At 39.3% G+C, this 26,562-nt stretch overlaps 1 protein-coding gene across 3 annotated transcripts in view; it reads left to right on the forward strand.

Annotated features, from left to right (window-relative positions):
- Window positions 1-26,562, forward strand: part of LOC119819887 (WD repeat containing planar cell polarity effector) — a 271,505-nt gene that overhangs the window by 81,447 nt on the left and 163,496 nt on the right. For all 3 annotated transcript variants that reach the window (XR_005286302.1, XM_038338112.1, XM_038338117.1), the window contains exons 2-4: window positions 20,953-21,049; window positions 24,331-24,378; window positions 25,236-25,286. Coding sequence is in view for 2 of the 3 variants with exons in the window: in XM_038338112.1 (XP_038194040.1) it covers window positions 20,989-21,049; window positions 24,331-24,378; window positions 25,236-25,286 (160 nt within the window). In the remaining variant the exon portion in view is untranslated. The remainder of the gene's footprint in view (window positions 1-20,952; window positions 21,050-24,330; window positions 24,379-25,235; window positions 25,287-26,562) is intronic.

A 26,562-nucleotide genomic window follows, 5' to 3' on the forward strand; every position in this document is an offset into this window, starting at 1 on the left:
GCCCTTGTATTTGGGACATGGGTATTCAGTATTGAGATTTCCTCTTGGTGGATTTTTCTTGTGACTAATATGAAATGTCCTTCTTTGTCTCTTTTGATCGATTTTAGTTTGAAGTCTATTTTATTAGATATCAGGATAGCTATACCAGCTTGTTTCTTAGGACCATTTGATTGGAACTTTTTTTTTCCTATTCCTTTACTCGGAAGCAATATCTATCTTTGAGGTTGAGGTGTATTTCTTGAATGCAGGAGAAGGATGGATTCTGTTTTCATATCCAGTCTGTTTGCTTGTGTCTTTTTATAGGTGAGTTGAGTTCATTATATTAACGACCAGTGATTGCTCTCTTCTGTTAATTTAGTTTTTGTTGTTAGTTATGTTAATTTGTGTGTTTTCCCCTTCTTTGGGATTTGCTGCTGTGAGATCATCAATTGTCTGTGTTTTTGTTGATGTAGTCAACTTCCTTGGGTTGGAGTTTTCCTTCTAGTACTTTGTGTATGGTTGGTTTTGTGGCTAGGTATTGGTTAAATCTCTTTTTGTCGTTGGTGATTGAAAGTTTTGCTGGGTATAGTAGTCTGGGCTGGCATCCATGGTCTCTTAATGTCTGCATAACACTTGACCATAACCTTCTGGCTTTCTTTGATCCATGAGAAGTCTGGTGTAAGCTTCTTGTATCTTCATAGTCATATCTTTCTTTAGGTTGGGAAAGTTTTCTTCTGTGATTTTGTTAAATATATTTTCTCTGCTTATACTATACCTATTATTATTAGGTTTGGTTTTTTTTTCATGGTGTCCCATATTTCCTGAATATTTTGTGTTACGCTTTTGTTAGATTTAATGTTTTCTTTGACTGATGAGTTTATTTCCTCTATTGTATCTTCAGAGCTTTAGAGTCTCTCTTCCATCTCTTGTATTCTGCTGTTCATGCTTGCGTTTGTGGTTCTTGATCATTTTGTCATGATTTCTGCTTCCATAAATTCCCTCAGCTTGTCTTTTCTTTATTGTATCTATTTCAGTTTTCAAGTCTTGAATAGTTTCTTTCATATGCTTGATTGCTTTTCCTTGATTTTCTTTAAGGGAGTTGCTGATGTCTTCCAATTTTTTGTTTGTCTTTTCCTCCATTTCTTTGAGGGAATTTCTCATTTCCTCTTTAAGAGTTTCAAACATTCTCTTGAAGTTATTTTTAATGTTATTTTCTTCTGCTTCATCTATATTTGGTTGTTCAAGACTTGCTGTTGTAGGTTCTCTAGATTTTACTGGTGTCATATTGCTCTTTGTGGTGTTGCATGTGTTCGTTCTTACCTTGTCTACTCATCTTTTCCTCTAATTGGTGTGGTTGGGGCTGTCTGTGACTGGTGATTAATCTTCTAGGTGCCATTGGATCTAAGGCTCAGATGGTTGTTCCTCATGGTATAGACAGTGCTAAGGTTCTATTTACCCCATTGGTAACTACATGTTCCTGGAGGTCGCTCAGTGCTCCCAGGGTTTGCTCTGCTCCTGTAGAGTTTCCTGTCTCAGGCCTGCTCTGGTTTAGGTTGCCAGCTCAGACCTGTTTCTGTAAACATCCCTGATCTGGATCTGATCCTGCAGAGGTCCCTGGCTTGGGGTTGATCCTGCAAAGGTCTCTGGCTCTGATCTACATCCTCAGAGTTCCTAGACTCAGGTGCACCTGGACCCTCAGAGGACCTTGCTCAGGGCTACTCCCTCAGAGGTCCCAGACTGACGACGCCTCCAACACAGAGGTCCTGGCTCCTTCCGAGGTCCCAGACTCACGCCCAGACCTACAGGGGTCCTGGCTAAGGTTTACTCCCTTGAAGGTCCCAAATTCAAGCCCAGACCTGCAGTGGTCTCTGGCTCTGGCCCACTAGCTCAGCAGTTGCTCCCCTGTACCTGCTCCTGTGGAGTTCACTGTCTCAGTTCTTCTCTGGCCCAGGCCACTGGCCCCGTCCTGCCTCTGCAAATTTCCCTGATCTGTATCCGCTCCTGCTCCAGTGGAGTTCACCATCCCAAGCCCTCTCTGGCCCAGGTTGCTGGTTCAATCCTACTCTTGTGGAGTTCGCTGCCTCAGGCCTGCTCTGGCCTATGTTGCTGGCTCTGGGTAACAGTCTTAATGTATCAACAGTAAACTTTATTGCTATATTTGCAACAGTATGCATAAAAAGCCAGCCTCAGAAGTTGGAAATTGCTTCTTTTTGGGGGGCAGTCTTTGCAAGAGCACAGCAAAGATCATCTTCAATAACAAGTCTACTGTATTTAAACTTGATAACCAATAAGCTGGAAAATCTTGTTTCACAAAGATGTGTTGTTGGAAATGGAAGAAGGGGTAGCACAGTCTCAGACAGAAAGGATATGACTGCAAACACTTGTTCCATAACTTTGTAATGGCCCTGTAGGGAAGTCAGCTTTCATGGCATGCTGCTGATAAATCAATGAACTCCTCTTGTACTGTCTCAGGAACACCTTCTGTGTCAGCTGTGAATGGGCTTCTGGCAAGTGCAAATGGGGTGTCAGGTAGATTTGGAAAATCTGATGAAATTTCATCTGCAAGCATGTGCAAGTGCTCTTTCAGAGGAATGATCATCATAATCCTCTTGTCTGGGTCACTGTCATGCTCCTCAAGGAAAGCAGAGGAGGTAGGCAACATGTACATTTTATTTTCATCCTGTTTTTCTTTTTCTTTTCTTTCATAAGGAAACTGCACTCAATTGTGTAACAAATTCCTCTCCGATCAGAAGAAGCACTGTCTTTAGTCGCTGGCAACAGAAGCTCCTCAGCAGTGGTCTGCAGTTTCATAGCCCTGGCGATTCTCAGTGCCGCCATATGTGAAGCTCCAATGGCTGCTGTGTTTTGTTTGTGGTACTTGTCACCAGTGTGAAGTCCTCCAGCTTTGCTTCTAACATAGTTGGTATCCTTGCTGGCAAAAATCAAATGCTGGCTATCAAAAGGGCGTTTAGTTTGTCCAGCTTCATCAACTCAGCTGACAGAACTTCAGACAACAAATTGGTGTTTCCCAATTCCTGCTGTAATAACTGAAGTAAAAAAAATCTTCACTACATTTATTTTCTTAACATTCTTTTCTTTATCATGAAAATAATATATAGTAATAACTATATATTCTAATGAAAATAATATATAGTAATAACTTTAATAATACAAAAGATAATACATGGCATAGGTCAGTCAATACAGTTTTTTTTTTTTGGATACCCATTACTATCGCAAAGAGGCAATATTCACATCAGCCACAACTTAATATAAAAAGACCTCTAAGCATGTAGGTTAAGTTCTCATGGTACAGAGTTTTTTTTTACAGTAATTGATTTTATAGTACATGGTTTTACTTTTACCTAGTAATTATAATTCATGAAGTGTCATTGTACCTCCAATCCTGCTGCTTTCAACATAGTAGCTCCTTTCTGCACTTGTGTGTCTGGTCTGAATAAGTACAGTATGGAGCTAGCCCTGTCACTTACAGCTGTATTTGTTCAGGGTCTCTGTGATGGGGTTCACCTGATGATGTCATCGTGCTAGGTACTCATATGTGGGCGGCCATATCTGCATGTGGGCATACCGTCCTGGAGATGGATAGAGGAGCAGTGTCTCGATTCCTAAGACCAGCAGAAAACACACATTTCTGAGGGTCTTGGGCTGCCCCTGTGGAGGCACCATTTGTCTCCCAAAGAGCTTATGACCCATAACTTGAGAATTGCTGCCATAGGCGCTTGCTGCTTTTTTCAGCTTGGTGGTTCACTCTGATAGCCCACAAAACAGAAAGCTTGTCATGGAGCCTTGGAATGCCTTAAGGTGTGCACCTCCAGAGGTAGCCCTTCAGCTCCGGAGTCCTGGGGTGAAGGGCCAACTTTAGGGTTTGGGTGGGTATCTGATCTCTCTGGGGCTTCCAGAAAATGTTAATCCCACCAGGCAAGAATAAGACTGTTACCACAATTTTTGAACCAAATAAGAAACAAGCTTTATTAAATACTGGCCAGGACAATGGACACTGCCAGGCCTATACCTGAGATTAGTCTGAGGCTTATCACATGTCTGTGTATTTCATGCCTTCATCCAATCCGGGGCAAGATTACATCATGACATACTTCTTGCCTTTGTGCCTCCTGCCTTTAGGTGATCAGACACATTCTATGCAGCTGGGACTACCAAACTTGTCTACAGACGTGAAGACTTGTGGCCTGTTATCTTACTTGAACAACAGCCCCCCCAGTATTCCAGGAAGTTATCTGTCCTTGGGCAAGTGGGGCTTATAGATTAGAGGTATTTTTGTTTTATAGATCTCTTAAGTACAGTAATTTAAACTTAAAACATAACTTTGACCCTTACAGTGGTTGTGATCGTAGCACCCAGGAGGTGGAGGCAGGAAAATCAAAGATTTCAAGGTCATTCTTTGCTATGTAGTGAGTTTGACAAGAGCACGGGCTACCTGAGACTCTGTTATAAACAAACGAACAGATATTAGAATAACAAAACTTGTGAATATATTTAAGGAGACAGAAAAAAAGATCACTACCCCAATTTGACCATTACGTAATGAATATACATGTTAAATTATCACTCATTTTTATAAAAATAAAAATATTAAATAAGCCTCACAGAATGATGTGGCAAAGAGCGGGGTGGAGCTAGTGATATGAGGTCACCAGAGAAGACTTAGAAGTGACACCTTTGTCAGAAAGTGGATCCTGATGGCCACACAGAGTTCACAGAGGGCAGACTCTGAAGCACTCTTGTATCTGGTGTTTGGGGGACTGGAAAGAAGGGCCGTTTTTCTAAAGAATGCTGAGGTGGGGAAATGATCTACCTAGGTGTTGATGACTATATAATTCTTTATATTGGGTATATGCTTAGTGGTTTCTTTCAACCTGAAAAGACACACCAGTTCTGTGCTATGACTTAATAGTTTTGTTGTCTCTGTATTCTTCATTCGTTTTCAGAATCAGTCTGATTTCCAACTTTCTTCCTTCTCTTTATGCACTTAGGTGATACTTCTTTCCTTTTTGGGCAAATCCTTTTTGAACAGTTATTTTTTTAAAATGAGATATATATATATATATATATATATATATATATGTACATTCATACATACATACATACATACACACACATATACATACAACTGAGTGAGATACTTGTACATGCTAGGCAAGAACTTGCAACTTAAACCAATTCCTCGTTTATTTTCTCCTTGATGTTGCTTTTTGTCTTTTTTTTTTTTTTGTCCTAGTCTCCTTATGATGGAGGACTCTCATTGGTTAATAAAGAAACTGCTTTGGCTTTTTGATAGGGCAGTATTTAGATAGGTGGAGTAGACAGAACAGAATGCTGGGAAGAAGGGAGTGAGACAGATGCCTCTACTCTCTGAGACAGACACGGTGGAGCCAGCCGCCAGGTCAGACATGTTGAATCTTTCCCGGTAAGACACCACTTCGTGGTGCTACACAGATTATTAGAAATGGGTTAATCAAGATGTGAGAATTAGACAATAAGAGGCTGAAACTAATGGGCCAGGCAGTGTTTAAATGAATACAGTTTGTGTGTTGTTATTTCGGGTGTAAAGCTAGCCGTGTGGGATCCGGGAGGGATGAAAAGAAGGCCTGCCCACACCCCCTCACTACATCCTTAAAAAACTTAATTAACAATAGATTTTTTTCCATGTAATATATCCTGATTACAGTTTCCCCCTCCTCTACTCCTCCCATCCCTACCTCCCTTCTGATCTGGATCCATTCACTTTCTGTCTCTCATTAGAACACAAGCAGGTTTCTATGGAATGAGATAAAACAAAAGCACATTGGAATTGGACAAAACAAACAGGAGGAAAAGAGTCCAATAGAAGGCACAAGAATCAGAGACCCATTCATTTACACATTCAAGAATCCTATAAAAATACTAATCTGGAAGCCATATATTCAAGAGGATCTGGTACAGACCCATGCAAACCCTGTACCTGCTGCCTCTGTCTCTGTGACTTCATATGATCTTTGATCATGTTATTTTAGAGGGCTTTGTGCTCTTGGTGTCTTCAGTGCCCTCTGGCTTTCTCTTCTGTAGGGTGCCCTGAGCCCTAAGGGGAGGGATTTGATGAAGACTTCCCATTTAGGGCTGAGTGTTCCAAGATCTCTCAGTATTATGTCTGTCTGTGGGTCTCTGTATTTTTTCCCATCTCTGACAGGAGGAAGTTTCTCTGATGATGACTGAGGAATGCACTGATCTAAGTATAGCAGAATGTCATCAGGAGTTATTTTATTATTACTTAATTTTTTATAACAGTAATATTTGGTTTTATCCTAGACTCCTGGGCTGTCTTGCTTGGTTATCCAAGCAGTGTCAGGAATGGGTTCCATCTCATGGCATAGACCTTAAGTCAAACCAGTTAGCAGTTGATTAACACATTTTGTGCCACTATTACACTAGCATTTCTTTCAGTCAGGACACCATTGTAGATCACAGAGTTTGTGGCAGGGTTAGTGTTTGTTTATCTTTCTCTTTTTGGTAGCCTGCAGAGTACCTTCCTGCTTAAAGATGCTAGAATATAGTAATGAAGATTCTGTGTGGGTATCAGAGTGCTCCATGTTCAGTGAGTCATATAGGTGTTGTCCTCAGTAGTGGGGGCTTGCTGTCAGTTTGTGGAGCACAACCTATAATCTTGGCAACAGCCTGGGTTGTTTGGGATTCTCATGATACTTCTTTGGCCAGCAATTCAATTAGATGTAACACATTCCCAGGATTAGAAGCTTCATTTGGTGACAAGGATAACCTATTGGGACTCTGTCTTGCTCATTATTTGGCAATTTTATTTAGATTGTCTTAATATATTTATATATTTTAGGAAGCTTCTATCGTATTAGATTTTCATACTGCCCATCAAGTGTTCCTTAGTTTTATCTATGTCTCTTTGTATTTCCTCCGTCTGCCCCCCAGCTGGACGCCTCCCAGGGCACCCACCTACACCTCCTTTGTAACTGTTTTATTGCTTTTTCTAATCGAATTTATGTCAGTTTGGGTTTTCTTTATTCTGTTTTCACTTCGGGTTCTTGAACTGTTTTATTCATTCCTTCCACTGTGTTTTCATGGGTTTCTTTAAGGGATTTATTTATTTTCTCTTTGAGAGCCTCTGTCATTTTCATAAAGGCTATTTTAAGGTCTTTTTCTTGTGCTTTAGCTATGTTACAATATTCAGGGCCTGCTGTTGTACTGATTGTGTTTCATGCAGGCTTCCAGACATCTGGATTTGGGAAGATTGTAATTGTTGGGTGGGTGTTTTGTTCCCTGATTTCTGTTGCCCTGTCTGGTTCTTAGGAGAGTGTGGTGGCTGTGTGTTACCTGGTAGGGCATTCTTCTGGGATTCTGTTAGATATGGCCGCTGGGGTTTCTAGGAAAAACTTGTTTCTAGGTATTGGAACCTGATACTTAGGAATGGGGATAGGTTAATATCAGGGTGCTGAAGGGGTCCACAGGAGGGTGGCAAGTAGAATGTTCCACCACAATCACTTAGGCCTTTGGGAATGAGGGTATAGAGTAAGGAGAGGCCACAGAAGTTGGTCTGCTGCAGAGTTGGGGATGAGGCTGGGGGATTGGGCTTGGGGGAATGGAGAGAGAGGTGAAGATCTGCAGTCAGCATCTCTGCTTTTCTGGCTGGAGTAGCCTTCAGGTTCCCAGGGAACGCCTACTGAAGTTGGGGTAAACCAATTAGTTGAGAGGAAGGAAGCTAGAACTGAAAAATCTGTGTATGCACACATGTCTGCGTGGGGAAGGAGAGAGGTTGCTCTGGTATAACCTCTCAAAAAGTTCCGTTTCCAGTTTTCATATGGATTGTGTGAGATCATTGCCCAACAGTGATAAGGAGGTTTAGTAGTTCTCTCTTGCCCATTTACTATTTATCCTCTAAAATTTTATGGAATTTATTGTGTTCTTATTTTGCCTTAATGTCTTTGTCTCATGAAGCCTTCGCCCTTGTCATTGTCACATGAGTTGGAAGGCTATCAGAGGATCTAGATGTCCATGGCCTCTCCCCATCTTTATCAGGGTATGTTGCCAAGTCACCTTAGCTAGTTTTCCTACCAAAGGGAGTCAAACATCAACATATGACATTTCTTTAATTCTGATTTACCATTGGCAGTATGGTACTGTTGTTAATAAATTCTGATGGAAATCTACTCTATAATAAAGGTACACATTACTGTAAGATATGTACTTTTTAAAAAACTGTCAAATGGACACAGTAGTCATAAGGACTTGGGAAATATAATGGATTTATATACATTGTGTAGTTTGTTTTCTTTGAAGAAATAAGTTCTGAATATGGGCATATGATTTCTGTTTTTATCATGACTGAGATCCTGTGAAAGTCCGGGAGTGACTTTCTTCCTCTCTTCCTCTTGGGCATGACTTTACTCTACTGGCTGCACTGTGATGGAGCTGCATGTTGTTCTTCGTACTCCCCTCCCTCACTAAGTTATGTCTTCTCTAGGGACAAGCTGTTGAGGTTTTTCTTCATATCCCGAGTGCCTACCACTGGGCCTTGATTAGTTGTTGGCATGTAGTAGATTTTGCAACTATATTTTGAACCAAAGAAAAATAACTAAAAGTTGAAATGATATCCATGGAACTGATAATTACTTAATTTTCATTACTTCCTACTGAAATCAGACTTATAATTTTATGCCTGTTGAGTACTCACAGAGGGAAACTAACAAGTATTGAGTGGTTATCATCCTCCATAGACTTCAAAAATGTTTTGCCATTTACTCCTTGGTAATTGTGTAGACTATGGGTTTTAAAGCATAGGATGCATTTTTTTTATTGATCATTGTTGGGACTTTAGGCCAAAACATGATCATAATAATTTCCTACTTCATTAGGAAATTCTTAGCGTTTGTAAGCCCTGATGATGCATGCCTGTGTTAAATCTGTTTAGGTGAAATTGATCTCTTCTTAGGGAACATTGTGCTTATTCATAGGCATTCATTTCAGTAAGAAAAGACTGTTCTTTTCTAAGTTATCTAATTTGGTCCCCTATTCAACTCATGAAACAAAATACTAAAAGTTTTATTTAAGAAAGATTCCTGTGACAAACCATTAGTAAAAACAAAAAAACAGCCAATCAGGGAAGAAACAAAAGAAAGATCCAATCATAGTATTGAAAGATTCATTGTGAAATTCTTAAGAATTTAGAGTTTGTTTGCATTTATTAGAAATTTGTCATAGAGACTGATGGGCCAGCAGCTTAGTGAGGGCTGCTACCAAATAAGGGTAGTTAGAGTAGAAAAGCATCTTTGATTTAATAACTCAATTTACCATAGCTACAGAATAATAATCATTCACATTGGAGCTTTTTATAAATCTTTTATTAGTTCTTTGAGAAATTGAAAAAAATTTTTTCAAATTTTTTTTCTCAGTTTCATCTCCACCCTCTCTCTCAACTCACTAAGTCCAGTATGTGCTCTGCAAATATTCTTAAGTATGGGGCTTGCCCTGTAGAGTGTCACGCTCTTGAAGAAAACTGACCCTTGCTCTCTCAGCAGCTGTCACTTGCCAGTTTGGAGCTCATTTTTATATCATCTGTAATGTTTGCTGTGTAAATACTAGGGAAGATTCTTAATGCCTAAGAAACATGACTTCTAATCAGATAATTCCATTACATTGTTTATAAGCAAATTAACTAGAATAATCTTTAAATAGCTATCCAAGTTACTTTCTTCAAGAGCTTTCTAACTGAAGTAAAAGTTGGTAGAAGAGAATTCTTTTTGGTTCATTTCTATACATTTTAAATTTCATTCTTTGAGAATTTCATACAGGTACACAGTGCGTTTTGATCATAACCACCCCTCCACATACCACCTCTGAATTCTCTCTGGTCACTTTCATGTTCCCTCCCAACTGTGTTCTTTTCTTGTTAATGCTGTTTAAGGTTAGTGCACAGTCTTCACTTTTAGAGAGAGGTGGAGTAGAAAGAGCATCACACGGGGCAGTGGAGAGCATTTCCAGTCTCACTGAATCTCACAAGCTGATGTCTCTTTGCTTCCCTCCTTCCATTTCTGTATTTGTACATTAAGGGGATTAGAGCATAATTGCATATAGAAGAGGATTCTTTGGGAAAAGTACCATTCCAGAAAAGATGTGCTCTCTCTCTCTCTCTCTCTCTCTCTCTCTCTCTCTCTCTCTCTCTCTCTCTCTCTCTCTCACACACACACACACACACACACTCACTGAGCATGTAATTTCAGAGGGCTCCTGGGAAACAATGGTATAAAGCCTCAGTAATATCTGCAGATGTTATTCACCCTCTGCTGCACCACGTTAGTAGGCTTCTTTATCTTCCAAGTTTGACAGAAGCCACAGGAAAAAAGTTTTAAAGATTTTTTTTGTGTGTGTGTGAGAAGAAAGATTTCAAAGTATACAACTATCAAGTTGCAGGAGCTACTCCACTTTTTATAAGGAGCGCTTCTTTCAACAGCTACTAGGGTTTGTATTTTAGAGGAGGGGGTGGCAGTCTGTCATCGAAGTGCTGACAGGTGAAAGGACAAGGTTGAGCTGGTTGAGCTGCAGGGCACATCAGAACCTTCCAGTGTCGCTCCTATTTGTAGAGAAAGGGTTTCTGTATTTCTTTCACCTTTTCTTACTTTGATTTATATACTTTTTAAAACAGTAATTCCAAATTGACAAATTACTTCAGTATTTAAGCGTTGGTTTAGATAAGAGCCTTTCAGTGTTCACTGTCTTTAACCAAACCTTAAGAACTATTCCTGAAATTTATTTTCTCTTCAAGGCCACATTTTTCTATGTATTCCAGTGTAACATAAAATTATATTTATAGTTATAATTTAGAATTAATTCTGATTATCCTATAGCTAACATTTCTGTTTTGTCTTTTTATTGTTGTGGTTAAGGTACATCATTGAATACCATTAGCAAGCCCATATTATTGAAGTTGAGAAAGGTGGGATCTGAGTTGGGCTGGTGGAAGATGCTTGTTCTTCCAATTGCTGTTGTTTGCTAATGCAAGTGTACTTTTTGTCTTTCTAAGATGCCTAATGTAAGCTCTACCAGTGATTTTGCAAGGTCATGGAAAAAAAGCACTTCAGCTAGAATAATGGAAAACTGTGTGTAACAAAATATTCAAAATGAGCACCAGCAAACAAGATGTTTGTATTAATAGGAACCTAGAGAATGGCTATGCAAAGGTCAGCACTGATCTTTAAATATTAGTGAAATTTAATTTGTTGCATGTAATGAATAGAAAGAAGGGGAGGCCGGCTTCAGCGAAGAAGCCATTGATAAATTGTCTAAATGTCAAAACTGCTTACCATGTGGAAAATGTTAAATTGACAGGATCTATTTAACTAAGTGAATTAAACACTTTGAAGAATGCCCTAGAGAAATATTTTCCAAATTTAAGTACGACAGGAGACTTAGAAAGTTTTTTTACTCTTATTGTTTATTTCATGGAAATGAATGGATTATTTCTGTCAAGGAATGCCCTCTTTTAGTAAGAATAATGCACAGGTTCTCAGGTTCTCTGAGCACTTAGAAACAGATTTTTTTTTTTTTTTATCCAGAATCAGCAACTGACTTGCTGTTGCAGCTGTAAAGAGACATTCTTGGTTATGGGCCTGGTCATCCGTGGCTCTGGGCCTGGTCATCCGTGGCTCTGGGCCTGGTCATCCCTGACTCTGGGCCTGGTCATCCCTGACTCTGGGCCTGGTCATCCCTGACTCTGGGCCTGGTCATCCCTGACTCTGGGCCTGGTCTTCCCTGGCTCTGGGCCTGGTCTTCCCTGGCTCTGGGCCTGGTCATCCCTGGATATGGGCCTGGTCTTTCTTGGATATGGGCCTGGTCTTCTTGGCACTTTGCAGATCATTAGCTGAGTGGGAGCTCAGAGACCTGGGTCACAACCACTTCCCAGTTTAAAAGAGAAACTGTATTCTCTCATTTTCCTCATGTGTAAGGTTGATAAAATTTAAGTGGCAAGTATCTCCAATACCATTTGTATAGGATGGCATAAAGAAAGGTGGGCATAAGGTAGGAATAGGTGATTTTCTGAGGAGACAGAATTATTTGAAATACATGAAAAGGTGCTTGATCTTATTGATAATATGAAAATGAAACCTGAAATTAAAGGAATATATTTTTTCACATATCAGATTGGCATCAGTGTGGAATATTGACAATGCTTCAAGGTATTGAGGATGTGGGAAAAGAGGAAGTCCTGTGTTGAGTGGCAGTTTTACATGATACAGGCATTGTGGATGCTACCAGTGTGTAAAGTGTTAGTATGTCTTTTTCATGGCACTATAATTTGCAAGGCAAATATTGGAAATCAGTACTTTTAGTAAGGGAATAGTTAAGTAAATTATGATCACATTCAATGGAACATGAGAATCCTTTCTGGGCTGCTCAGTGAAAAAGGCAAAGTGTATGCATAATAAAATCCTGTCATTGCAAAGCTACAAAACATGTCGGGCATGAGTGTGGACATGTGCGTACACCAAGGAATTCTGAAAGGACATATTTCTTACTATGCACTGGCTCCCTTTAGAGTGTGGAAGACTTCATTTTTACAGCAAATGCTTCTACTTTGTTTGCTTTTCAAACACAATAAGTATGTGCTACTATTGTAACTTAGAAACCTAGAAGAAACAAAAGACCAGATAGAGGGTCTAATGGGATAAAAAGTTTCTCTTCACCTTTTCTACACTTGAAGGCTGTAAAAATTTTTGAAATAAGAATAAGAATGAGAACATGATGGGAAGTTGTTTTATTGCTTTCAGCTCCTGTAGTAAGCATGACCCAAAGGAACTTGGGGGAGAAAAGGGTTTATTTCTTCTTATACTTCCAGTTCGTCACTCGAGGAAGCCAAGGCAGAACTCCAGGCAGGAACCTGAAGCAAAGGCCGCGGAGGATACTGTCTCCTGGCTTGCTCTCTAGCTTGGCTGGATTTCTTATGCCGCTCAGGACCTTGTACTAGGAATGATAGTGCTGCACTCAGTGCCCTGGGTCCTACATCAACTCCTTCCCCAAAGGCATCTCCACAGGGCAATATTTTTTTAAATTTATGTATATGCATATGGGTGTTTCTCCTTCATGTTTATCTATGTATCACATGCGTCCCTGGAGTCTGAAAAGGCCAGAGAGGGTTCTGGATTCCCTGAGATTGGAGTTGTAGACAGTTATGAGCTGCCAAGTGGGTGTTGGAATTGAATCTGGGCCTTCTGGAAGAGCAGCCACTCGATCACTGAGCCATCTCTCCAGCTCCTCACAGACCCATCGGATTGATGTAATTCCCAAACGAGAGTCACTCAGATAACTCTGGTTGTATCACGTTGACAGCTGAAGCTAATTAAACAAGGCACGCTTCTGACCCAGTGCTTTCTACTTTTTTATATTGCTTCTACCGTTCAACTGCTTAATGTTGCATGCTAAATGTAAACTTGCGTAACTGAAAGTGTTGGTGCTTTTCCATCTGTGTACACACATATGGAGACCAGAAGCCAGCCTTGGGAACCATGCCTTTAGAGTCATGATCTTGTTTTATGAAACAGGCTCTCCCCAGGACCTGGAGTGCTGAGATTATAATAGGCTGATTGGCTAACAAGCCTCAGAGATCTGCCTGTCTTACCCTCCCCATTTCTGGGATTGTAATGATGTGTCAGCATGCTGGAATTTTTATTGGGTGCTGGGAATTGAATTTAGGTCTTTATAGGACAAACATTTCACCAACTGAGCTATCTCTTCAACCCCAAGTATCTATTACCATTTGACCCTTGTGGGACCCTTGGAGTGCTCATTATGAAACAAATATGCCCTTAACATTTAAGTTTAAAGATGTTGTAGTTTTCCAAAATGATCTGTAACTTTATATGCCATACTAGTTTTATGTAACTTTGATAGAACATCAGCTAGAACTGGGTTGAAGGAGGAAAGATTTATTTTTGGCTTACAGCTCGGGAGCTATCAGTCCATTGTGCCAGGAAAGGCATGGTAGCCAGGGCAGCTCCAGCCATGGTGCTGGGAGCGTGGAGTACAGGTCTAGGAAGTAAAGACCTCTTAATAAGAGTTGGGGGCAGGTACAGCTTCAGAGTCCTTCTAATGTGACTTGTCCACCAGCTAGACCTCAAAGCTTCATAATTTTCTTTTAAAGAAAAGTGCCACTTGCTGAGGACCACCTATTTTCAACACGTATTCAGTGTATACTGGAAGGCAACACTTTTAATTAAGGAAGTATCTAGATATACTTTAAATAATAATCTAAAACATTAGAAGGCAAATATCACCAAGATACCTAGTTCATTTATTTGATAACTGCTGCTTGAGTAAAATTAAAGGATCAAATTCTCACATTATAGGCAGTTAGTTATAGTCACTTACAACGTTCAGCCCTTTTCATCTTCAAAGCTTATACAACATTAATTAATGCTTACAACATCCTTGCAAATGTAGGTCAATATCATTATCCCTGTTTTCGCATGTGGGGAAATTGAGGCAGAGAGGTTAAATGGTTTGGGTAAATTTGTCACAGCAGGATTAGAATAAGGGGATTTTTGGCTCGGAGCCCAGAAGTTAGAACAGTGGAGCCACACCTTTTTGTAGCACGCTTAATTTCTGTGTCCTTGATAAAGCATGATTTCTCTTTAAATCACATTGACTCATCTCAGCACTCAACCCCAAACTAACAAGTCTGATCACCATATAATCCCCTACACGCCTCACACCATTTTCTCTTCCTTAGTGTTCTTGACCCAATTGTAATTAAATTAATTTTTCCCTGATCATCTTGTAAGATAATTGTTCAAATATCTATCTCAATTCTGTTTTCCTTCCGGGATTTCATTCAGTGACTTTTCACTTTCCATTTTGAAAATTTCAAGTAGTTTTTATAATTCTCTTTTTCCTAGCTGGTCAAACATATGTACCGGGATGACTCCTTTGCCTCAATCTCCCACTGTGTCTAGAATCCTACTTTTTTTTTAAAACATTGACAAATTTCACTCCTTTTAAACTACCCTTTGCTGTGATGTTTTGGTCCGGCCCCTGCTTGTGAGAACAAGCCAGTGGGAGCTAGTGTGGGCAGAGGCTAAGAATGGTGTGCTCTAGTCCTTTGCTGTGCTGAAGCAGCCAGAGTTAATGATGATGGGAGGCCGAAGGGTAACAGACACCAACGAGTGAGGTCAGTGGGTAGGAAAATTCAAGTGTGTGGTTTGAGTGGTAGAAGCAGTCACTATAATGGGTGAATGATTTGGGGCCCTCTTGCTGGGCTTGGGATGAGGAGACGAGCCATCAGTGCCCATATGCTGTTATCGTTCTTACAAGATCACTTGAGCCCTTTCTCTTCTCTGTCTCTCTCCCTCCCTCCTTCCTTCTCCCCATCAACCTCTCTTGTACCTCTCACTAAATCAATAATGTAAGAATAAAATTAAATAAGCTTTTTTTCTAATTCTTTTTATTTTATTTTACATGCATTGGTGTTTTGCCTGCGTGTATGTCTCTGTGTGGGTGTCAGATCTTGGAGTTACAGATAGTTGTGAACTGCCATGTGGTTGCTGGGAATTGAGCCTAGGTCCTCTGGAAGAGCAGTCAGTGCTCTTAACTACTGAGTTATCTCTCCAGCCCCCACATTTTTCTAATTCTTTATGTTTTTTTCCTTCATTATTTTTTAGTCTCTGTCTACCTCATGTAAAATTTATCAGTCCTCAAATACATTATATATTCTTTTTTTAGTTTGATATGACAGTGTATACCTTTGATCCCAGCACTCAGGAAGCAGAAGGAGGTAGACTTCTGTGAGTTCAAGTCCAGTCTGGTCTGCATAGAGAGTTCCAGGCCCAGGGCTGCATAGCTGCATAGTCAGACCCAATCTCCAAAATAATGATAATAATAATAATAATTAATAAAAAATAATATAATAACAATAATAATTTCTTTACTAAACTATACCATCGACTGGGCATCTTGCTAAAGTGACATACATTTCAGATTTCATATTCCACCATTGGTTTTATCTGCTATGCTAGATTATATACTATTTGATAGTTGAGACCCTACTATAAATCTTTGTATCTGAGGCTTATTGTAGAACAATATATACATAAGCTATTTTAAGTGCTTATTATAGTCAGTTATATTTAGGTGCAATAAGTCTTTTTAGGATCACAAATGAGACATTGTCCCTAGTAGTCTAGTGCAATAAATTTAGCCCAAGTTTGTTGTCTCATTAATTTGGGATTCCCCTGTCCTTTTGCATAAACTTTGCTTGTTTGGTTCATTATTTAAAGTTTTTGGGAAAAAATCTTATTTGTGACAATTTGTCTTTGATCAAATGTGCTCATAAATATCCCTAACAGGTGTTTATGATATTGCATGTTAATGATAATAGGAAGTAATTGAAGGGTAATTCACTGAATTTTATGCAATTGAAAAGTAATTATGATTTTAACATGCAGCAAAACAGTGGTTTATATAAATTTATACTATTTAGTTATCTTTCTTTTTAAACATTTTCAATTAGACTCCTCAAGAAAATGTATGATAATAAGTAGCAAGTATATGTTTCACACCTATGCCCGAGAAGGAGCCCTGGGCTCTGTGCAGCGCTGTGCTCCACACGTCCGTGCTAGATGTCTTGCTGGCGCCGACCTATGCCCGAGAAGGAGCCCCGGGCTCTGTGCAGCGCTGTGCTCCACACGTCCGTGCTAGATGTCTTGCTGGCGCCGTGGTGTCCTAGCACTGCCTTTCTTGCTGCGTTAGTTTTCTGCTGTCATGTTTTACGTTAGAGTTTTATTTGCCCTCAAGCTTCCTTTCCTCCCCATAGCAGTCGAAATAGCTGGCTTCAGAAAAAAGGGAGCTACAGACCTAAACTGCTTTGGCAGAAGACAAGCATTTTGCAATTTATTAAGTGCTAATTAATCTTTACTTCTCAAACATATATTTGTTTTTTTAAAAAAACATAATCAGCAGTATGCTACTGGAATGATTTCTATTTTGCATGTTACTACAGAAAGGAATAATTCTAATAATGTAGCTCAAATGGAAGAAAGTGATGGGAAGCTGTCTTAAAAAACACAGAGTCCTTTGAGGGTTAAATAGGAGGAAAAGGGTTTTTTCCCCTTTCCTCAGAATCTGCACTCTGATCCTTCCCTATACAGAATGCCATCTTAAATTTATGTCAGGTTTAATTGAAATAATAGTTTGTCTAGTCATGAAGACTAGATGTGTGGATTACAAAAATGGTCTTCTGAGACAACTGAAACTGACTTAAACTACCTTAAATAATTAAAATAAGCAACATTAAAGTTAAAGATACTTAAAATGACTGAAAATTTAAATTGCAGTTGTCATTTTATTTATTCTTTCATTCTCTGAGTCATTATTTTCAAGATCCTGTTTTTGCTCTGCACAGCTTCTTCTGGCCTAGTTTGGGGTCGCCCAGAGGAAGGCGCAGGGGCACGAGGGGGCTAATGTTTCTCAGCTCGGGAACACTCGCTTGACTGCTCTTTCCGTCCCTGCCCACACCTCCTTTCCCAAGTGCAAAGTCCAGAGTGGTTCTGAAATGCTTTTCTTTCCTACTTCACAACAGCTCTTTCTGTGCTGATACAGTATTTGGATGGCACAAGCTCAGTCTTGACTGCTTCCTCCAGGCAGGAAATCGCCAGCATTCCTTCTCATGGTGACGTTCTTAAGTAAGATGCGAGATGGTTTCAAAGTGTTTTAAAAACCTGTGCAGTTTTAAAGATGGCAAGGCATCTTGGAGGTTAAAAAGAGGTACTTATTTGGTCTCTCTCATCCTTTCCTGTCTAAATAGCATTGTAGATTTTAATGAAGTCATTTTATTATCCCATTTATTTACTCTTCAAATTCTTATGGCTTTCCTGGCAGATAGTTGAAGTTCAAGAAAAAAAGGGTGAATAGCATTTGGCTGTTTCTCCACCCCCTCTGTTAATGCAAAGTCCTCTCTTTAATCACTTATGTTGGGGAATTCACAGGATCGAGCAACTCCAATCACGACCTCCCTGGCCATTTCCTCTTTACCTGTGCCACTCATATGGGCTTCAGCTCCTCACTACACCCTTTCCAGTGCTGTGATCTCTCCTTGACCCCTACGTCTCCTTCTGCCGGGCACAGGTCCCAGTCTGTCTTGGATGTCATACTTTCTCTGCCTCCATCAACCCAGTGGCTGCTGTGCTGCCTACTTTAGGCTGCACCCCACTTCCTGCAGTAGCACATCTCCCCCAGTCCTTCCACCCTCAATCCTGGGGTGCTGAACTGGAAGACAAATCTGTGGTCATAGACTGTCCTGACCCTCCAGCTTCCCTGTGGGAGATGCAAAGAACAAGTTCGTTTCCCTGGGCGTCTTAAGCTCTCCACCAAGTTCGTGTAGCCCTTTCTGCCAAGATCGCAACAGCTCAGTGTTTTAAACTTCCAAATTCAAAAAATATATAGGTCACACACACATCCAGTGTGTACTGCTACTAAGAATGTATTCTACCCTCTTTTTGTTATCAGGAGAAAGTTTTGGAAAGTTTATTGACTTGACTAAAAACAGGATTTCAAGTGTTGTCTTCTTTTAGTATGTAAGTAAAAGTGTACTCCTTAATCTGTAAGCTTTTATCTGTAATAACTTATAGTCTTTATGTAACTATAAGCAGCTTAAGCAGCCTTGTCTCTGCCCACACTGCCACAAATTATTGTCACTGGCATATGAATAAACTCTAAGTTGAGGAATAGGATTTTTAATTTTGTAGTGTAGTCTGTAGATGTGACTTCTGACATTCAGTATCAGAGGACAAATACGCCTGTTTCATCACACCCTTGTTTAACACATGGTCAACCCATTTGTGTATCCCATTTCAAATGTCTTCTTTGGTGTTTGACCTTTCATAAACCACCTGTTCTACTTAGTGCTTACTCATTAAGTCATCTATATGCAAGAGAAATGAGCATCTAGTTACAGCAAGGTAAATACAGAGATTGAAGGGTCCTGCTTGACTTCCTCCTTTCCTCCCAACCTTCCTCCCATTCCTGTGTGTATTGTGTATGGTGCATGCATGTGAGAGTGTGCGTGTATGGGCCTGTGCATTCCTTGCATAAGCCTGAGCAGTACCCCAAGTGTTCCTCTCTTCTTCTTGCCTTACTGCCTTGGGACAGGGGCTCTCAATGAACTGGAAGATCACCATTTGGCTAGCCTCGGTAGCTGGTGAGCTCTTGGTATCTTCCTATCTCTATTCTCCAATACTGGTAACAAAGGTTCATGTGGGTAGTGTGGGTTCATACTTAAGTTTTCATGCGTGCAGCCCAAGCACTCACTCTTACCTACCTATTGAGCCATCTTCCTAGCTCACTTTCTCTCTCTCTCTCTCTCTCTCTCTCTCTCTCTCTCTCTCTCTCTCTCTCTCTCTCTCTCTCTCTCTCTCTCTCTCTCTCTCTCTCATCTTTCCACCTATATCTACCACTGTCTTTTCATCAAGTTACCATATATACTTATATACTTTTGTCTATACCAATCCAGCAGAGCCCTGGGCAGCCAGCAGAGCCTCTAGAGCTAGCCTGTATGGGTTCAGAGCTTGCCTTGGCCAGCAGATGACTGCATGACCTCGGTTTCACAGTGTAGCGCTGGCGTTGTCACAGATCACTAGGAGGATAGAATGAGTAAAATACAGGAATGTTTAGAAGAAATTATCCTCCACCACCCCCTCCGTCATCATCAAACAATTGGAACCCTGTGCTTTAAGACTCGTGGGACATCTCACAGCTTCGCTGATGCTTCTCAGAGCCCTGCTGTTGAGGCAGAACTGGGTCCGTCTTTTAAATCTCCACGTTTTCATTCTTCCTCTTTAGCCATGGCACGCCTTGTCTCCTTAGCAGAACATACATGGTTCTTTATGATTATGATTATATCCAGGTTCTGTAAAGGTGAAGTGAGGGCAAGGAAAGTTTTTATTATGCCTGAAATTAATTTGTATTATTACCCATATGAATAACGTGGGAATATTTTAGCCACTCCTAATGTTAAAGAAACGGAAACGTCTTTTCCTCTATTAAAAGTTGTCTTAAGGTACTTTTCAAGCTGATTTTGTTTTCCAGGAGTTCATTGAAAGAATATTTCTTTCTTGTACAGTTTCTATCATGTGCTGAGTTTACATCATTAGATGTGTTTCTAATATATAACATAGGCTACGTCTAGTGTGCTATATTAATTTCTAAGCAAACATTTGAAAATTATATAAATTTATTTTAAATATTTGTGAAATGTAAACTTTCACAAGAGTTTGACTGCCTTTCTTCCTATCATCCAAACTGATGAGATCCTCTTTGATTTTTTTTTTAAGTCTCAATGGTGTATGTTACTGGCCCCTGCTGCTAACGTAGGAGGGAATCCAGGATACACATTTTCACTATCTTGTTTTAAAAAGTGTCTGGATTGTCTGTCATGATATGCAGATTAACACACTATCTGAATAGTAATGTAATTTATACAGCTCATTTTTAAGTAACTGCACCTCATATGATAGTAACAATATGCTATTTACCCTGCACATTCTATTGTAGCCTGTTTATATGTGGAACGTCTAAAATATTTGCTTTATATATTAAAATGTATCACAAAAATGTGTTTTTACTTAATAACTATTTTTCCTAAAAATTATGACTTAGAAGATGTTCACATACTAAATAATTCTAAGTATACTTAGAGCTGTAACCAAACATATGTTATTGAGCACCCAAATATAGCCTCCTTACCACATTTCTCAATGTGATGACATAGTAAATTCAGGAAAAGAAGTATATATTTCTTTTTCTAGAGCTTATTTCTGGATGGTTAACCAAATACATGAAAATGTGTTTAATCTAATGGACCATATCTCAAGTAATAGTTTTTTTTTTAAAGGGGGGTTTAGATTGTGATTGGCAATGGGAAGCAATTGATCGGTACCTCTTCTCTTCTAGTTGCTGTGGGCAGGACGGTGGTTCCGTTGCCATCAGATGTCTTTCTGCTTGACTGAGCTGCACCTGTGGACCCTGAGCAGCACCCTACACATCGCGGGTGAGTGAGCTCTGCATCGGCATTGGCTCTGCAGCCTCTCTGCTCTTACCAGTGAGCGCTGACAAAGTCAGCGCCTGCATTTGCCAGACAGAGTTGCAGTCTCTGTTTTTCATCCTTAATGAAAAGCTGGGTGTTGAAAAAAATTCTTTTAAATACTCTTATTAACTTATTTTGGCTTGAGTTATAAAATTAATTTTACTAGTCTAATAGCTCTTCCTTCTAAAGATGCACACATGTTCAGTTTTAATTAAGCTTTTTCAACTGTTATATAGTCATACATTTTTTGCAGACTAACTTATGAAAAGACATTTCTGTTTGATATTAAAACATTTCAAATATGTAGCTGAGATCTACAATTATTTGTGTTCTTTGTGTTTTGTATTTCTTGAATGGAAATAATAATAATGCTTATTTTAGGATAAATACACATTTCATTAGGAAACAACTTATAAAATGTTTTTCTACCTTAATTATCTGAACTAATTTTTATATTTGGAAATACATTTTTACTTATATTGCTTTTATATCTTTATCAAGAAAATGGTTTGCCGTGCAGAGAACTGGTTCTTAATATTGAACATACAATAACAGGTGGATGCTGTGTTTTCATTTATTTTTCCTTAGAGGATATTGAGATGGAATTGATTTTGCACATTTGTTTTCTCCCAAAATGCTTTTAAAATAAGATTAACTGAATTAAAGATGCATAAACACATAAAACTGAGATTAGGAAGAGGACACTTTGGAAATAGAAGATGTGAAGGAATTAACAGAGCTAAAAATCTGAGTATCATTTGCCTAGAGAAGAAATTCCGGTGACAGCCCATTTGTATAAAACTTGGAAAGGCAGAAACTTGAGGAGCACGTATGGCAGAAGATGGGGGTGTGGCCCCAGGGTGACACGGGGAATGCGTGTCTGCATAAAATAACGAGACATCTCCATGGTGTGGATATATTTACTTAAGGAGGCTCTAAACTCTAGAAGGCCAGAGCCACTGGAAGAAGACCCACTGAGCTGCAAATGGAGGAAACCGGAGCTGCTGCTGACGGATGAGGTCCTCCCAACCCTTCTGCGCCTGCCTGAGACTGTCTTCTCGTCTTTGTGTATTTGCCAAGGAAGAAAGGGCTCGAGAATAGAATCCTCTCCTGGGGTGACCGAGAAAACATTCACCCTGATATTCTCAGGGTCTTTGGTGAGATGCTCTGGTCGCTGGCTGGACAGTGAAATCCCTTCAGGTCTGGGGGCTTCAGTAGATTTCTAGAGCCTCACTTGTGGGAGCTGAGCAATCACCAGGTATGTGAGGATTTGCTACAGACACGAAGACAAGTACTAAAAAGCAAGTAAGAAGAAGGAATTCTGGAGAGAATAAGATTATGTAGGAAGGGAAGAATAAATCACAAACCTAAGGAAAGAGCTGAATCCATGAAGCAAAAAACAAGATACAGAAGCTTTAGATCACACTGATGTTAAACTGACCTTGAAAATTGAAAGTATACCACAAGAGAAAAAAGAAAAGAAAAGTGAAAAAGTTATCTCAGAAAATAGTTTTCTTCTCTTTTCATACCCACGTTTCTTCTCAGTTGGAATGAGTCTCATTGCTTCCCTGTCTTCAGTTCCCCGCCAGTCCCTGCTGGATGGCAGTCTAGCACTTCTCTGTCCTCTTTCCTGCGCGGAAATCTCTGACTCCATGTGGTCCTTGGCACAAGTCAGATGCTCCCCACGTCGTTCTTCTCTTTTCTTCCAGTACTGCACACCCGGCCACTCTGCTCTGTGTGTGCTGTGTCCCTGCAGGGGCTCTAGCACACTGTTGACTTCTTGTATTGGCCTCCTTGTGTACACACCCTGTCCTGCTTACATTCAGTCCCACTCACCCAGGTACGGGAAGGTCAGATCTGGGCAAAGAATTCCTGGTCCCTTATGATCTTCCTAGCTCTATTCTAAAGCGGTAGATATGTTGATATATGGAATGATATTATAATTATAAACTGGAATGTTTAATAGGAGATATTGCTTGCATATATAATGCCTGCAGTTCTTAGCTTATAGTTTTAAATAACAAGAAACTTTTAAAATTGAAGTGTAACATATGTACTGAAAAGTGTACAGATTGTAAGACTATGCTGTGAACTATCAAAAAGTGAGCACATTCATGAAATCACTACTCAGCTTAAGAAAATATTGTAAGTGCTCAGGGAAGGGGTCACAGTCTCCCAGTCAGTCTTTAGGAGATAGTCTCCATTTAAACAACAGACATTCAATCGCGTTCTTTAAAATCATGTCTTAATTTCATAATGAAAAAAGTATAGCTTTAGTATGAGTACTAATATGAACATGTGAGTATTAAGTATGCTCATATACATGAGTATATCAAGTACACATGACTCATTGTTATGTATTTGCAGACTCAATTATAGCAGTTTTCCTGTGTTTTCTGTTGGTTCTGTCCATCAGTTTGACAGTTTGGGAGGCAGGCAGTCACTAGGGGGCAGCCTGTACTGCTTCCACTTCGTGAGAGACAGTTGTATCCTCCTTATGTTAGTAACTGAGAATTATTTTTGCATGGAAGAAAACAAGTGTTACTTCAATAAAGGAGATATTTCATTATTCATAGACATGGAAAAATTATTCCGTTCTCTTGTTTAAATTGCAAGAGCAGAATCCCTTGGTTAAATCAATCCCAACATCTGCGAAGTCTCACTTTTTTCTCTTACCTAGCCCAGCAGAGCATCTGAATTTGAATAGGTTTGGAAGCCTTTTGACTCTAAACAAGTTTCAGATAATAATTTATCCACAGCTCCCGGTAATCCCCCCTTTCTTCTTGCAGATTTCCTCCCAAATGCTATAGGATAGGAACTAGACTTCTGAGCTAGTTCTGGGCAACAGCTCGGGCATTTCCTTCCATCCACTGACTTCACTTGGCATTGCTTAGTGGCAGCTCCTTTTGGTAGCGCCCTGTGAAAAATATCAGAGGAAGTGTGAAAGAGAAAACTTGGTCTTCCTCGACTCAGTTCTTCACTAATCTTTCCCCATGCCATTCTAGTTCTGTGTGTTTCCTTATGCCATTCTGATTTTCTCATTAGATCGATAAACTTTCCAGTTTCTGCATATCCCTAGAATAGATGAACCCATGTCCAGATGCTTTTGAGCTATTTTATTTCTAGTAACATAAGGAGACTGTTTCTGCTCTCCTCCCCACAATTCCCTCTGATATGGTATGATTTGGCTTCTTATTCTCCAGAACTTTTTACCATAATTTAATGTTATCTCTTCCTTTCTATAGATAGAGACATCGGCGTCTACCAGTACTATGACAAGAAAGATGCTCCAGGTAAAGTACTCACCTATTCTATTTAACTGCTTTTATAAATGAAATATTCTGAGCAATGAACTAGCAACATTAAAAACTCTGTATTTATGTCTTAGATAAAATCCAAACTTTTAAGAGCAGTCACTTCAGGTTTTTTAAAGAGAAAAAAATACTAAGGTTGATATCTATCGATCTATCAAAAAATAAAGCAGTGCTGAGAAAAGGCTGTAGAATAACATGAAAATGTTCATTTTGTTGCCGATCAGCCTGATATCGGGACAGTCTAGTCACATTTATTTATTGGTGTCCCAGCAGAGGGCATTGTTAATGCACTGGTCCCCGTGATGCTGGCCTCCCGGGTCTTCACCTGATATCTGAAATAGACATTTCTGAGTGAATGATCAATTTTCTTTATCTGATTAATCCTGTTAATCCCAGAAGTTTTATGATGGGCCGAAAGGTCTTTCCAGCTAGAGTTACTTCCTGTTCTGTTCCTCATTGAAGTGGGGGCTGTGTGAGCATCCTGTGCTTAGCATGGCGGTTCAGAGGCTGACTTCAGAGCTCTGATGACAGACTGCAGCAGCTTCTCTCTGGGCTCGGTTGCGGTTCCCTTTCCTGTCTGATGAGATTGGGAGCTCAGAATATTGGCCCACCTGTTGTGCTGTATAAGCCTTTTCACTGTGCATTAAGGAAACGGCTCCTATGGCATGCAAACACACGTTGTGACATTCTCTCTCAACTGTCCTTTTAAAAGCTTAGCATCATGTTCTAGTCTCAGTGTCTGCCGCAATCTTTTGTATGTGCCCACTAAAAATATAAGATACTCTATCTAATAAGAACAAATCCCACTTTTCTCCTTTTCATCTCTCCTTTGCCAGTGTCAGCAACAGAGCATGGTAACTTAGAAGAAAAACAAAGGCTGGCGGAATGTAAGTTCACCTTAGATATTTTTGAAATTATTACAAAACGGTGTTGTGCTACAAATTAACTGTTTCCTGCACAAACTGTAAATGCTGTTCTGTCCACATTTCTTATAATTACTAATTCCTATTGTTTATTGTTATGAACTCATGAATAATAATTGTATTTGCTAGACTTTTCTGATTTAAATCATTAAAATCTTTACTGTGTACAATTTTGGTAAGATATGTGCTTAGGCAAACAAAAACTTAAAATTAAGTGTATTTTTATTTCATATTTTTAAATAAAATAATTTATTTAAAATGTTTAATTGGCTAAGAAAAATATAAATGTTGAAGGCATACAACATGATGACTTGATATATCAATCATGCAAGTTCTATGGTAAAATTTATTATATCACCTCATTTTTGTGTGAGAAACTGATTGTAAATCATGCTTAAATTCTGATAACATAAAATTTTTTATGTTTTACCTAAATTGTTAACATATTTTATTACTTTTTAACATTTTTTGTGTGTGTATATGTGTGTACAACATGTGTATGGAAGTCAGGGGAATCGGTTCTCTCCTTCCACCACGTTGGTCTCAAGAACTGAACTAGGGTTTTCAGCCTTTGCAGTGGGTCCTTGCACCTTCTGGGCCATCTTGTCAACCCTGTTATGTTATTTTAATAAAGTGAGATTGTTCTATTCGTGTTTTATTTAGTTGTTAGTCTGAAAGATAGAAATATGTTGTATGTATAGTATAACTACAGGCTGACATGGTTTTAGTGGGTTAAAGCTAGTGTAATTTAAAGTTTTATTTGGAATATAGCTAGAGCTGAAAGACTTTCTTTTTTTTCCTTATTTAAGTGATTGGTCTGACATTTAATTTTTAGAATACTGCATTAGTATCTGTAACACATATCTTAAAATTTGTACATATGTTCTACACATCAAAATTATGTTTATTGAGCCAAATTAACTGCTGAAATAAGATACATAGCAATTTGCTTTTAAATTTAAATATCTATATATGCTACATATTATTTGTATATGCACACACGACATATATATTCATATACACAGTTCATTTTTAGAATTATTAATTATGACACTCTAAAGATGAGTTCATTTCCCAGTGAGTTTAACATGTTATTAGTATTATTCTTGTACCATGTATGTGGTGGGTGCTGGAGATGAAACCCAGGGCTTTACACATGCTGGGCAAGTTCCTTATCACTGAGTTAGACCCCTGCCCCAATTTTATCATTTTTAAAACAGATATAGTTTTAGACTACCTT

This window comes from Arvicola amphibius, chromosome 1, assembly GCF_903992535.2.
Source record: "Arvicola amphibius chromosome 1, mArvAmp1.2, whole genome shotgun sequence".
NCBI classification, from domain to species: domain Eukaryota; kingdom Metazoa; phylum Chordata; class Mammalia; order Rodentia; family Cricetidae; genus Arvicola; species Arvicola amphibius.